The sequence below is a fragment of the Tasmannia lanceolata genome, unplaced genomic scaffold (assembly GCF_043159265.1).
Source record: "Tasmannia lanceolata isolate RefF3 unplaced genomic scaffold, GAP_Taslan_0.1 ptg000006l, whole genome shotgun sequence".
In the NCBI taxonomy this organism is placed as follows: Eukaryota; Viridiplantae; Streptophyta; class Magnoliopsida; order Canellales; family Winteraceae; genus Tasmannia; species Tasmannia lanceolata.
The window spans coordinates 32,488,423-32,502,199 of record NW_027518683.1 but is presented as its reverse complement, the minus strand read 5'-3'; the positions used below and the strand labels follow the sequence as shown (position 1 = coordinate 32,502,199).

At 39.6% G+C, this 13,777-nt stretch overlaps 1 protein-coding gene across 2 annotated transcripts; it reads right to left on the bottom strand.

The window, feature by feature from the left end:
• Nucleotides 1-4,703: 4,703 nt before the first annotated feature.
• Nucleotides 4,704-6,270, bottom strand: LOC143878558 (uncharacterized). 2 transcript variants are annotated; one of them, XM_077380828.1, is made up of 4 exons: nt 6,141-6,269; nt 5,774-5,971; nt 5,181-5,271; nt 4,704-5,082 (listed from the first exon to the last, which is right to left on the bottom strand). In XM_077380828.1, exons 2-4 carry the CDS (start codon nt 5,862-5,864, stop codon nt 4,959-4,961), a joined length of 306 nt encoding a protein of 101 aa, XP_077236943.1. In that variant the 5' UTR covers nt 5,865-5,971; nt 6,141-6,269; the 3' UTR covers nt 4,704-4,958. The 2 variants fall into 2 exon arrangements, with proteins under 2 accessions (XP_077236943.1, XP_077236945.1); XM_077380830.1 differs by lacking the exon at nt 5,774-5,971 and having other exon boundaries at nt 6,141-6,270.
• Between the last annotated feature and the right edge of the window lie 7,507 nt (nt 6,271-13,777).

The following is a 13,777-nucleotide window of genomic DNA, read 5'->3' as shown; positions in this document are numbered from 1 at the left end:
TTGCTGTCAAAGCATCGGAGGGCCTTCTTGGAGAACCATATCCAGGTCCGTGTTCTAACCGTTTTCTTGTGGCTGCAGGTCTGAGCTAGACCTCTTTGTTCCCACCTAGGACCAACCAGATTTTGACCTTAACAAAGCCGACTAGCCTTCTACCTCAACAAGATGGAGGGCGAGCCCATTCAAACCCTGAGGTCTGATCCGAGCAGCAACCATTTGGATTACCAAATATAAGTTGTGATGACACCCAAAATCTGACCGCACGAACTAGCTTGGCAGAACTTGGAATCCTTCGCTCATAGAAAAAGTGTCAGTGGACCCGGAGTTGTGGCTCCGGGCGGCCACTTCGACACTCAAGTCAGAAACAGGCAATCACAGACAATGGACGATGAATGGACGAGGGCCAAGCCAAGTTACCAGACTAAAGAGGAAAAGGTGAAGGAGAAGGGGAATTGACTGAATGCCTTTGCTTGAGTGTGTAGACCCCTTTTTATATGGGGGGAGATCCACGATCTTGAAGATATCAATTAGGCCTTTAATTTAGCCTACGTGGAGCATGATGGATGGAGAATAAAATCTTGGAGATAAGATTTTTGATGATTCTGGGTGGAGATCTTGGACGGTGGCCTGGGCGGGATGTTTGAATTTGAATATTGCACCTTGCGTGCAACGGTAGCCCGGATTGGTCGCACTATGGCGAGATTCCCGCGATTGTGTTTGACTTCCTCTGAGGTTCATTACCGTATGAAGGTTAGTCTAATGGGTGTGATTCTTTAACGAGTGCTGCTTGTGGAGGTTGACGTGATCTAGTCGTTCGGGGAAGGATGGATTTGAGAGTCGGTACCGCGTATAATGATTTTACCCCTAACATACTGCCCCCCCTACTTTCTTATCCCTTTATAAGGGTCAAGGAAGTAGCTAAATTTTTCATGCAGTGGACCGGTGCCGATTCTTCGAAGATGATGGAGTTGAAGAGCTTTTATCGGGAATCGGTGGATCACGTTGTTTGATAGTCGTGGATTCTTGAGGAGACGGCTCATAACGGGACACGTTTTTTCATCGGTTGTCGACCGTCTTCATCATTTTGGGTGGCAGAGGCATTGAATCCCACCTAATTTTTCGTACAGCTTTTTGAAAATGGGAGAGGTTTTTATTTTCCCGCTTCAACTGAGTTTTCGAAAATTGGCGGGACGTCAAATCCCACCTAATTTTTCCGCCCAGTAGCGCCTATAAAATAGGAGTGGGTAAAAGGATTATTTGCCATCTCCTCTTCCTTTTTCTTTTCTCTTTGTCGAAAATGTCTCAGGAGCTTGTGGGCGATGACCAACCAGGAGCAATAATTCCGTTGGTGGAGGTGAATTCGCCCTCGGAAAGCGGAACCCAAGGAACATTCAGGTTCCCCTACTTCCAAAAACTGTCTTGCTCCGGGTGACGTCCCCCACTTTGTTGCCAATTATAAGCATACTATGGAAAGAGGATGAGGGGTGGCGGATCAACTTATTTAGCAAGGCTCAGAGGATCTTCGATTGAGGGCCAGGGTCGAGAAGTTGGAAAGGGAGAACGAGGCCCTGAAAGCGATGTTACAAGGAGTAACTGAAGGTGACGAGAGGGTTGGATCTGTGTCATCCGGTCTCGAACCTCATCTGGAGGAGGATTCGTCAGAGCAAGGCAAGTCCAAAAGACGATTTTCCATTGCCGAACATGGATCTCTTGGTGGATAATATGGCTGGGCATGCATTCTTATCCTCTATGGATGGATTTTTCAGGTACAATCAGATTAAGATGGCACCCGAGGACATGATAAAGACAACATTTATTACTCAGTGGGGCACATCAAATGACAATCATCACAAATGAAGAGCAATCCTATGATCCAAATTACCTAAAAGCTCCGACATTTAAAAGATAAAAAACGCATGACACAAATACTGATAGACAATTGTAGTAAAAAAAATAATGGGATAGTCTATATAAAGGCCCATGGTCTCTCATTTTACCTTTTGATGATTTGAGAATTAGAGAAATTTCTCTTGTATTGAAAAATCTGTAGAGAAGTGATTTGGGAGAGAATTGAATTCGCTCCATTCATTTTACATGTGTATATATACACTTTACATCTGTATCCCCAAGCCTTAGGGATAAAGATAGAAACAAATTAAACCATACATCTTGTATTTGGTAATACTTCTATTACAGTAATATTGCTGCCAAATATTCCAATATTCGCTCTCCATGATTTGGGCGTATTATAATGTCTATTTTGGGCTAGTTATTTGGCCGACTATTTGTTGCCATTCTCAACAGATTGTTGCCATCCTTAACACTCCCCCCTCAAGTTGGTAGGTGTATGTTAAGTACACCCAACTTGCCAACCAAATGACAAAACTGTGCCTCTCCGAGGGCCTTTGTGAAAGATCTGCAGGTTTTTAAGTTGTCGACAAATGTTGTTCTAATAAGCCCCTCTTGTAATTTTCACGAATGAGGTAACCGTCAAGCTCTATATGTTTCGTTCTTTCATGAAAGATTGGATTCGGAGCAATGTGTAGAGTTGTTTTGTTATCACAATGAAGCAAAGCTGGCTGATGATGCTCCACCTTGAGATCATTCAACAAGTACTTTAACATGTGACGTCGCAACATGTCGTTGCCATGGGTCTATATTTAGCCTCAGCCGACGAGCATGAGATAGTCGTTTGTTTCTTGGTCTTCCAAGAAATGGGTGAATCACCCATAAATATGCAATATCCAATAGCTGACCTATGCGTATCTCTGCACCGTGCCCAATCTGCATCACAAATACCCTCAATTGAATCATGCTAGAGGCTGATAAAAGGATTCCTTGCCTAGTTGGTGCCTTGATGTACCTTAGTACTCGCAGCCTCCAAATGTGGCATACGTGGCTTTTCCATGAATTGGCTTAGTACGTGTATTGCATACACAATATCTGGTCTGTAATAGTTAAGTAAATCAACCGGCCTACAAGTCTCTGATACGAAGAAGGATTTTCCAAAAGATCCCCATCAGATGCATTAAGCTAATTAGATTTGTCCCACTATGAGGCACAAATAAGAGTTAGGTCCGAAATAATGTCAAAAGATTATTTATAAAGAATGAACCAAAGGATGAAATGTTTCGAATAGAAAAATCCAAAAGAAGAGGAAAATGGGCAGGGCCAGTCAACCGGCCCACCCGGGCCACCCTAGGTCAACCAAGAGACCACCGGCACGGGCAGGGCTGGTTGACCAGGCAGGGCTGGTTGACCAGGCAGGGCTGGTTGACCGGGCCTGGTAAAAAATCTGCTCATTGGAACTTTAACGGCTAGTTTTCGTAATTTCACAGAAATTACCATTTTGCACTTAAAACGGCTAGTTTTGTGCCGAAACTTATATAAGGGCTCCAAAACCCTTTAAACACATGGAGAACATTCTTGAACCTTAATGGAACATTCCTAGAGTAAGAAAACCCTCGTTGAGCTTCACTTTAGTTATTTTGTTAAGGATTGGACCTAGGATTCAAATTGTATATCTTTGAGAAATAAATTTGTTTGTGAGCTTAGTGTGTCTTCTCCCTTGTTAGAGAGCATTTTTATTTTCCTTTTTTTTGTATCTGGATTGTATTCGGTGAGTGCTCGGAGACACGGAGCCATCTTCTTGAGCAAGTGTGGGAGGAACAGAGCTACCTCTGTTGGCAAGTGGTGAGGCGCGGAGCCACCTCGGTTCCAAGTGGTTTAATCCCCACCATTAAGGGTATTGGGATAGAGAAGCCATCAAAGTGTCTTGGTGGAGTGGGAAAGGCCTTTGACCTTAAAGGAACGAAGCACTATATCTTATTTTTACATATTTGAGGTTTAATTGGTATAGCATCACATGATATGAAGGATAGATTGGCCTCGATTTCCCAGTTTAGAGATTTCATTGATTAGAATCTTTTATGGAAATTGAGTGTTTGACTATTAATTAAATTCAGTAATGGGAAGGGCATGGATGTGAGACCTGGATTATCTGAAACATTAGATTATAAAGTGTTAGTAGTGGCTCTAATTTCCATTATGCATTAAATTGGGAATAGAATGACTTTATTGTTATGGATGATTTAGTCTCGCTTAATGATAAGTTTGAATGAAGAAAGGCATTGCACACTTTTGAGGTTATGCCCTGCAGGTAGGGGTGCAACTCGGGTTGATTTTTTGGAATTCGGGTTGAGCTTTTTACCTTAACATCGGGTCGGATTCAGGTTGATTCCTATTCATTTTTTAGCAAAAGCTCAACCCGACCCGACCCAAGTTGCACCCCTACCTGCAGGTGTGCGGCGCTTTCGCGTGCCCGGCCTGGATCTCGGTCCGGGCGTGATATGGCCCATCAAAGGAGCTCATCAATTGAACAGTTTCATGTCGGTTCATGTCGGCTTAATACTAACATTATTGTTCTTACTTTAAGATCTCTAAGTGCACTCCTATTGGTTATAACATAAAAAATTAGGGCTAAAATTGTCATGGGGAAATGAATAACAAAGAGAAGAAGGATTGCCCACATTGGTCAGGTATGATTGTTTTGGTCATGCAATAGGTGGGTCTTGAAAAGTTTTCTTGTGAGGGAATATTTAGTTGTAGCATGACAATGACCTTCCTAATTATGTAACAAGCTTTAAGATGGTTAGGTTCATAGATGTACTCTTTGCAATTAGTACTTGCATTACAAAACGATGGACTGAAATGCAACACAAAGGACGTACATAAATAATTACCTGTGGAAAAGGTACATATACCCGTCAAATTAGGTATGAGACACATGCCAGTTTGTCTTATTTGTAGAAAAGTAAGACTAATCGGATTAGGCAAACTAACATGCTGGAAAAAGGCTACATTAGTGGGTGTCAATAACCTTTCCCTAATTATGCAGGGCTAGATGAACGATAAATCCTAGACTTATAAAACGTAATATCCTAGTAATTGTTGATACTTTCTCATTTAGCCAAGGGTACTTGAGTAACATTTTTGCCTTCCTCAACATTGGCATGCTTGCTGTCGTAGTAATGTATGATCGCCGCGCTCGATAGCACTGCAAGGGTTAATGCTTGTGCGTGCATCCTGCATTGGACATTACAGGTGTTTTGATTTGAATGGTTAAGTCACACTTCTCTTATGTTAATATAAGCGATGGAGATCTAGCCAGAATTGATGCTTACCTAGCGTGTATGAGCCTAAGACTAGTCTTCAAGGGCGATCTCACACCGGTGTAAGCGAGTGATGCCCCAATGGTTGATGCCCAGAGCGCGCCTGAGAAACAATATATTATACACGAAATTAGTTAAATGATCGACAAGACTTATTAGGGAGTATGAGATGAGAAAATTCCCCAATATGCGTTATAAAAAAATAAAAATAAAAAAAAACACTTGTTTGAACGTGCTTTATGTTTTCTATGGAGAGAGGTTTTTGCTTGAAAAAATATAATCATTTTCGAGGATAAAAAGTGACGGGGGTAAATCTTGAACGATTCACCGGATGACGACACAATATGGCCCAAAATTGGCAAGAGTCCGGGTGAGCAGCTGCAGATCTTTGACAACAGGGGAGATAATAGCGCCGCAGAAGGATTGTAACCTACCCTTTGCCATCACCTGTCTCCTCTGGTCGGAGATCTCGCCACCACACAAATCTCAGTACTGTCACCATCGTGATGACACTAGTGCCTTGCGTTACCATATAGTACAATCCCTCTAGATCCGACGGTTAGGATCATCCAATAGAACTGATTATGGAGGCACAACCTACTTACCTTGTTTCCAAACAAATGGACGGTTTGGATCATCCTCATGCCTTGCCTTACCATAAAGTACAATCCCTGTAGATCCGACGGTTAGGATCATCCTATAGAACTGGTTATTGAGGAACAACCTACTTACCTTGTTTCCCAACAAATGACGGTTTGGATCATCCTATTGAGTGGGTCTTACCGTACTTTTTGAAAAATAACCTATTATATGGTCACACATCATATAATTTGTCACCAAACAGAAGCGTATGGATGAGACTGTGAAAATGATTGGTAAGAGCTGAGTACGAAATTGTTTAGTAAAATATGGAGTTCTATTATCAAAATAAGTAACTAGAGATAACATAGCCTTTCGAATAGCAAATTTTACCTATGCTGGTGAGCTTGTGCTCAGAAACCCATGACTGCAAGGAGCCCATATCTTCAATAATCAGAAAGGCTAAGAGCAAAACGAAGAGAAGTTTAGAGAGAATGAGAGACTAAAGTTAGAGAGAGTAAAGTTAGTGAGTTCTGAAATGGAAGGTAAGAATGCATATTTATAGGAGGATTTGAAGGGGTTTGTTCGGTGGGGGGTTTGTTTGATGCCCCTGGATTTCCTAAACCTTGGACGCTATAGCAGAAAAAACAACTGGTTTTTACTAATTTGATTATTTTACTATTTTTTCCTTTCACCCGAGGTTGTTGTGGCTTTTTATTCTTGACAGAAAACATATGATACCACCACAGCAGCTACATTTAATAAATTGAAAAGTGAAACTCCATCATATACAAGGGGGTGGCCGGGGGAATTAAAGGGGGAGAATATAATTTGTTAGTGGCGAAACAGGGTTGTATTTGCCAAACGTTTGGACGACTAGGATAGTGTTATCCAAACTATTTTGGCTGGCCATAACCCATACATGTAGCACACCGGTTAGATAACAGGAATTGTTGATCTAAATAAAGAGGACAAGGAACCACTCGCTAAACTCTTCTTATAAAAGAGGCCGTTTCACCTATATCGCGATTTGTCACTTACTCATAGCCGTTCAATATTTTAGGTGGCTTAGATTAAACTGGGTGTAAAGACTAAAGAGAAGGAGCCAAGGGGGGGCGAGGGGGGGCAGAGTTGCCCCCCCCCCGCCTGGATTTTTGTGGAATTTTTTTTGCCACCCTATAATTTCCAAACGTAATCTTGCCCGCCCCCATGGATTTCTTAGAAAATTAATTAGGTATTTAAGGGATTTCACCTTGTTTCCAAAAACAACTATTTTTGTGGCATTTTTAAAGCATTTAAGATCCTCATCTCTACTGTTCATTTTAAATTTCAACACCTAATATGTCTATGCCTCTAGGATCCAAAAGCAAGATACATTTGGAGTAGGAAGGAAGAGGAGACAAATATTTAAAGGGAGAAAAATAAGTGTATAACTGTGTCCATTTTTTATGGTGTGGGAGGGAGTAAAGTCCATTAATTTTTCAAAAAGTAAGTTGGGCCCACTTCATAGGATGATCCAAACCGTTCATTTGTTGGGCCACAACCTCAATAAGTTGTACCTGTAAATCATCTCCATAGGTTGACCCTAACTCTCTGATTGGTAGAGGGACTGCACATTATGGAAAATTTTATAAATCCAAGGGTTAGGATCATCCTATCGAGATGATTTATGGGGTACAACTTATTTACATTGTGGCCAAATCCAACAATGTAAATACTGGGCCCACTGTACTTTTTGAAAAATACTTGACTTTAACCTCAAACACCGTATAAAATCTCCCCTTGTTCTAACCATGAATCCTATTTCCATATTCCAATTTTATTTTATTTTTTTATAAAAAAATGTCATAAAATTGACGCCCCAGTTGATTATTACAGTACACAAATAAACAAGAGAAAAATGAGAGTGTTTTCATCACTAAATGGGGTCGAGAATGAATTATTTTTTATTAAAAGCAATTTGATTTGAAATTTATGTCAACCTTTGATATTTTTTTACTTTATATTAATTTAGTAATTGTCATAAAACCACCATCCTCTGCCTCCCCCCTGGAGCAAATTCCTAGCTCTATCCCTAGTGTAAACTATTAGAATTCGCAAAATATCTTTCTTTGAGTAGAGAAGAAAAACCGTCTGTTTGATCTACTCCTCAAACGTTCGCGATGGATCAAAATGCCGCAAACTCGCGAGTTGATCGAATAGGATCTTTAGTTTCACACAAAGGGTCGAAGAACATATAAGCCCAAGGGTTCCCATCTAATCATTCACTTTACCTCTTGTTTTGATGCTAGCAAACTCAAATTGATTAGCCTTATGGACTAATGTGTTGCCTTGAGATGTTGTGTTGTATACAGGATTTTCATGTCATAATCGCCATTACACAACTCTTCTCAACACATGACTTGTGGATCAAGAAAGCAAAGGAACCAAGAGCTTGCACCTATATTGGAAGCATCCTCATTTGAAGATGTTCAAGTCTAGAAGCTTAACATTAAGATCCTACAAGTTCCAAACAAGTGTCAAGAAGTAGCTCGAAGACGAACATGCCATGGTGACTCCTCAAGCACCTTTCAACATGATTTGAAGATTGGAGGAAGTCACAAGAGCCAAGACAGAGTTCAAGATGTTCTCTCAAGCCGAAGAAGTCCAAGGAAGTGCAAAAGAGCAAAGACATTCCAAGAAGACTCAATGATATACACTATTAGAATGTATTTAGAGTGCTCTTAATTTTATGTTAAAAGCACTTTCAAAAGGTTTTCAAATGATTTTCATACTTAAGTTTTTACATCTTTTAAAACCATACACACACCCAAAAAATGTGTTTGGAAACCTAGAACTTAAGCCCAAAGACCATGGCCCAAAAGCCCCTGTATTTTAAAGTTAAAAATAGAATTTCACACAGGGCCGGTCGATCGGGCTATGCCGGGCGACCGCGGGATGGAACCTAGAATTCTAGGGAATCTCGAAATTTATCATGCTAGTCGACCGGGGTTAGTCGGGCGACCTCGAAAATGGTTCTGTTGAAACAAAACCATTCCACGATAGTCTTGGCGGGCGACCGCCATGGGGCCGGTCGACCGCGATAGTGTTTTTGAGCAGAATTTAATTCAAAACAGATTGCCCACGTCGGGCGACAGCCGTTGGCCCAGTCGACCGCACCGGTATGAAATTTAAATTTAAATAGAGAGCACCGATAAGGGCGGACGACCGTCATGCCTAGGTCGACCGCCGTGGCTTGGAAAGTTAGCCTTTGGGGCATGCGCAGGTTGACTTTTTCAACCCTGTTTTTTACAGTTTTACCCCCAAATGGTCATATTTTCTTGTGGGCTATATATATACTATCGAAACCTTTCTAAACAACCTTTTACAAGATCAAATCCTATCTTCTTGAACCCAAACTTTTACATGAAAGGTTAGACCTCTTTAAACTTGTATTTTTACATTCTATCAAGAGGATCTCCATAGGCTTTACATTTGTATCTATTCCTTAGAGAGTTTGAGATTGTTCGTAATCCGCCTATCAAGAGGGGCAAGGGAGTTCTTTTCTTTTATTTCTTCATTTTTATTTGAGGGTTTCCGATTCGGCCCGTTAAGAAAGGTGAATCGTGTGAGAGGGTGTGATCTCTCACCAAGGCTTCGTGCAGAAAGGGTGCGTTCCCTTTGGAGTTGAAGGAGTTGGTGTACGGCTTGGAGATTCGCCCTATTGAAGATTCTCACATTTTAGTGGAGATCCCAAGAAGTAAAACTTAGAAGAGTGGAGTAGGTCTTCTGATAGATCGAACCACTATAAATCTTGTGCCTTGTAGATTGCTTCTCCTTCTCATTCTCATTTGCACATATGGTGAATGGTAATCTCTAACGTAACTTGTGTTTATATATTAATCGAACAAGGGTTAGTGAATGCATGCTTAAAGTAACATTTAAACCCTAGTCTTCATTATCTTGATTATTTGAGCAACGGTTAGACTATAAATCCTTAATTACTAATTTAATTTTAATTACTCACCTAATTAAGCCAAGAATTTTTAATTGACCAATTCACCCCCCTCTTGAGTTGTCACTCTTGTATTTCATTTGGTATCAGAGCTAAGGATCTTAAAGAGATTTTTAATTACGAAAATCTACAAGAGATGAAGATCCGTGACAATCCAAATGGATTTTGAGAGACTCCAATCCGCTCTAATTTCTCCATTCTTTGATGGAACAAATTTTAGAGCTTGGAAAATGAAAATGATTGCCTATCTCAAATCCATAGATTTTGACATCTTAGATGTCATTGAAAGGGGATTTTCTATTCCAAGGAAATGTACTAAAAATGATGCAAAATTATTTTCATTAAATTCGAAAGCTATTATTGTAATATGTTATGGACTATGTCCCAATGCTTTTGAGAAAATTTCATCATGTACAAATGCAAAAGGTATTTGGACTAATCTTGAATTTTTTTTTGAGAAAAATGAGTCTCTCTTCAAATGATAAAACTATGGTTCTTGAACAACAGGAGACTATACAAAAATCTTTTGCAAATGAAAATTCCTTCAAACATTCAATTTCTAATTTGGAATGTCAAATTGAAAATTTGAAATTAGAAGTTAATGAAAGTTTGAAAAGAAACGAAAAATTAAGTCAATTGAGTAAGGTTTTGATAAACAAAAATGATGACTTAATTAAACAATGCAATATCCTTGAAAACAAAAATAAATGCCTTGAAAACACAAACAAGGAGTTACATGAAAAAATGTAAATTTGATTGTGAAAATGAAGAAAAATGTAAAGTTAACTTTTCTCACCAAATAGATCATCTTAAGAATTAATTTAATGAGATTGAGTTAATAAATAAAGAACTCTCTTTGAATAACCAAAGATTACAAGAAGATAAAGACAAACATACATGTTCTCATGTGTATTCTTGTGGTTCTAGTTGCTCCTCATCCACCCATGCTTACTCATGTTCATATTGTGGTAGATTATGGCATCACAAATCTAGGTGTAGGCTAAGATTTGTGAAATCAAACAAGTTTGTGTCGGTAAGAAAAGATTCACTTCTACACACAAACTTGGTTGGAACCAAAGTGATTTGGGTTCCAAAATTCCCCACTCAAATTATTGTTTGAAATTATTTATATATGGGGTTGTGCCTTAATTGGAGGCATCCTCATTTGAAGATGTTCAAGTCTAGAAGCTCAACATGAAGATCCTACAAGTTCCCAACAAGTGTCAGGAAGGAGCTTGAAGATGAACATGCCATATTGACTCCTTATGCACCTTTCGACATGATTTGAATATTGGAGGAAGTCACAAGAGCCAAGACAGAGTTCAAGATGTTCTCTCAAGCCGAAGTAGTCCAAGGAAGTGCGAAGGAGTAAAGACATTCCAAGAAGATTCAATGGTATATACTATTAGAATGTATTTGGAGTCCTCTTGATTTTATGTTAAAAGCACTTTCAAAAGGTTTTCAAATGGTTTTCATACTTAAGTTTTTATATCTTTGAAAACTATACACACACCCAAAAATGTATTTGAAAACCTAGGACTTAAGCCCAAAGACCATGGCCCAAAGGCCCCTAGATTTTAAAGTTAAAAATGGAATTTCACACAGAGCCGGTCGACCGGGCTATGCAGGGCGACCTCGGGATGGAACCTGGAATTTCAGGGCATCTCGAAATTTATCGGGTCGGTTGACCGGGTTTAGCAGGGCGACCGCAGAAATGGTTCTGTTGAAACAGAACCATGGCAGGTTGGTTTTGGAGGGCGACCGCCATGGGGCCAGTCGACCGCGATAGTGTTTTTGAGCAAAATTTAATTCAAAACAGATTGCCCACTCCGGTCAACCGCGCCGATATGAAATTTAAAATTTAAATAGAGAGCCCGATAAGGGCGGACGACCGTCATGCCTCGGTCGACCGCTGGGCTTGGAAAACTAGCCGTTGGGGCTTGCACATGTTAATTTTTTTAACCCTGTTTTTTACAGTTTTACCCCCAAACGGTCATATTTTTCTTGTGGGTTATATATACACTATCAAAACCTTTTTAAACAACCTTTTGCAAGATCAAATCCTATCTTCTTGAACCCAAACTTTTACATGAAAGGTTAAACCTCTTTCAACTTGTATTTTTACATTCTATCAAGATGATCTCCATAGGCTTTACATTTGTATCTATTCCTTAGAGAGTTTGAGAGTTTCATTGTTTGTAATCCACTTATCAAGAGGCAGAGAGTTCTTTTATTTTATTTCTTCAATTTTATTTGAGGGTCTCCGATTCGGCCGGTTGAGAAAGGTGAATTGTTGTAAGAGGGTGTGATCCCTCACCAAGGCTTCGTGCAGAAAGCGTGTGTTCCTTTTGGAGTTGAAGGAGTTGGTGTACCGCTTGGAGATTCGCCCTATTGAAGAATCTCACATTTTAGTGGAGATCCCAAGGAGGTAAAACTTGGAAGAGTGGAGTAGGTCTTGTGATAGACCGAACCACTATAAATCTTGTACCTTATGGATTACTTCTCTTTCTCCTTCTCATTTGCACATATGGTGATTGGTAATCTGTAACCTAACTTGTGTTTATATATTAATCGAACTAGGGTTAGTGAATGCATGCTTAAAGTAACATCTAAACCCTAGTCTTCATTATCTTGATTATTTGAACAAGGTTTAGACTAGAAATGTTTAATTAGTAATTTAATTTTAATTACTCACCTAATTAAGCCAAGAATTTTTAATTGACCAATTCACCCCCCTCTTGGGTTGTCACTCTTGTATTTTAGAACAATTATTATTCTCACTTATATTCTGGAATAAATTAGAGTATTGGATGGGATAAACAAACTTTGTTGATGGAACTTTTATTAGGCTTCACAAAGCTAGAAGAGAGATAAAAAGGGAGTTTTTGGGCATTTTTGGAGAGCTCCAAAAATGTGAATTACAATGCTTGTGTTATAATGGAAACGTCCCACACTTGTTTATAAGGAGTATGGTTTCCCTCTTTAAAAGCTTTCCAATTATTTCACTTATAATCCTTTGTAAAATAGAAAAATAGTTTTCTTTCTTTTTCAAATAGGAAGTTGTAAGCCCAAGGGTTCCCCATGGGTACATTCAATCATCTTGTTTTGATGATTAACAAACGCAAATTGATTAGTTATTTATGGACTGATCATTTGCCTTGAGTGTTGTGCTTTAGACAGGTCCTACACAAGTCAAATCGTACTAGCACGCACCTTGTTGGCCTATGCTTGAAGATGAACCAAACACAATGGCAAATGAGCTTGGAACATACTTGGACCAATCACACCTTGGAAGTACCAAGGAGAAGCTCATCATCAACCATCTCAAAGCATTGAACAAACAAAGGAAGTTCATGAAGGGCAAAGGTGGAGGATCAAGAACCTAATGCAAAGGACCAAGGAGCTTGTACCACAACTTGAAGATGTCAAGCATGGAAGCTCAACCATAGAAGATCCCAGCTCAAAAGAAGATTTCAAGAGAGTGATAGAAAGGGTAGAATGTATTTCTATCTCTCTTGCATATTCTCTTGTCAAGGCACATTGTTTAAACCCCTAAAAATATGTTTTTCAAAGAGACTAACACACCCTTTAAGGACTTAAATGGATAAGTGAATGGCCATGGTGGTGTACCAACATGTTGGGACCCATATGTCATTCAACACAAGAATAAACAAAACAGAGTTCCGAACCAACAACCTGGACCAGCAACTAAATCCTATCAAAACTTATTTAAAACATTTTCAATTATTTTTGAAAATATTTTTAGCAGATAGCTCTCATTTTTCTCATATCCGTAGAGTATAGAAACGTCAAAATCCGACGAGAAATGAGGGAGATATGAATTTTACAAGTTCGACACTGTTTGCTGGAAACCAGTCTCGGAACTCCGACAATTATTCTCGGAGCTCCGAGCTCGGAACTCCGAGAAATGCACCAGATTCTAAACTTAAAGGCTCTGTTTGAATTCTCGGAACTCCGAGAATTTCGCTCGGAACTCCGAGAAATGTTTTTCTTCAAAAAAATATAGCCGTTGGGG

What these genes read in the sequence shown, in the direction of transcription:
- LOC143878558 (XM_077380828.1), bottom strand. Translation starts at nt 5,864, where the DNA reads ATGATCCTAACCGTCGGATCTACAGGGATTGTACTTTATGGTAAGGCA. An exon ending in TCCATTTGTTTGGAAACAAG is followed by an intron (nt 5,272 to 5,773) that starts GTAAGTAGGTTG and finishes ATTGTTTCTCAG; the next exon opens with GCGCGCTCTGGGCATCAACC. An exon ending in CTTAGGCTCATACACGCTAG is followed by an intron (nt 5,083 to 5,180) that starts GTAAGCATCAAT and finishes TGTCCAATGCAG; the next exon opens with GATGCACGCACAAGCATTAA.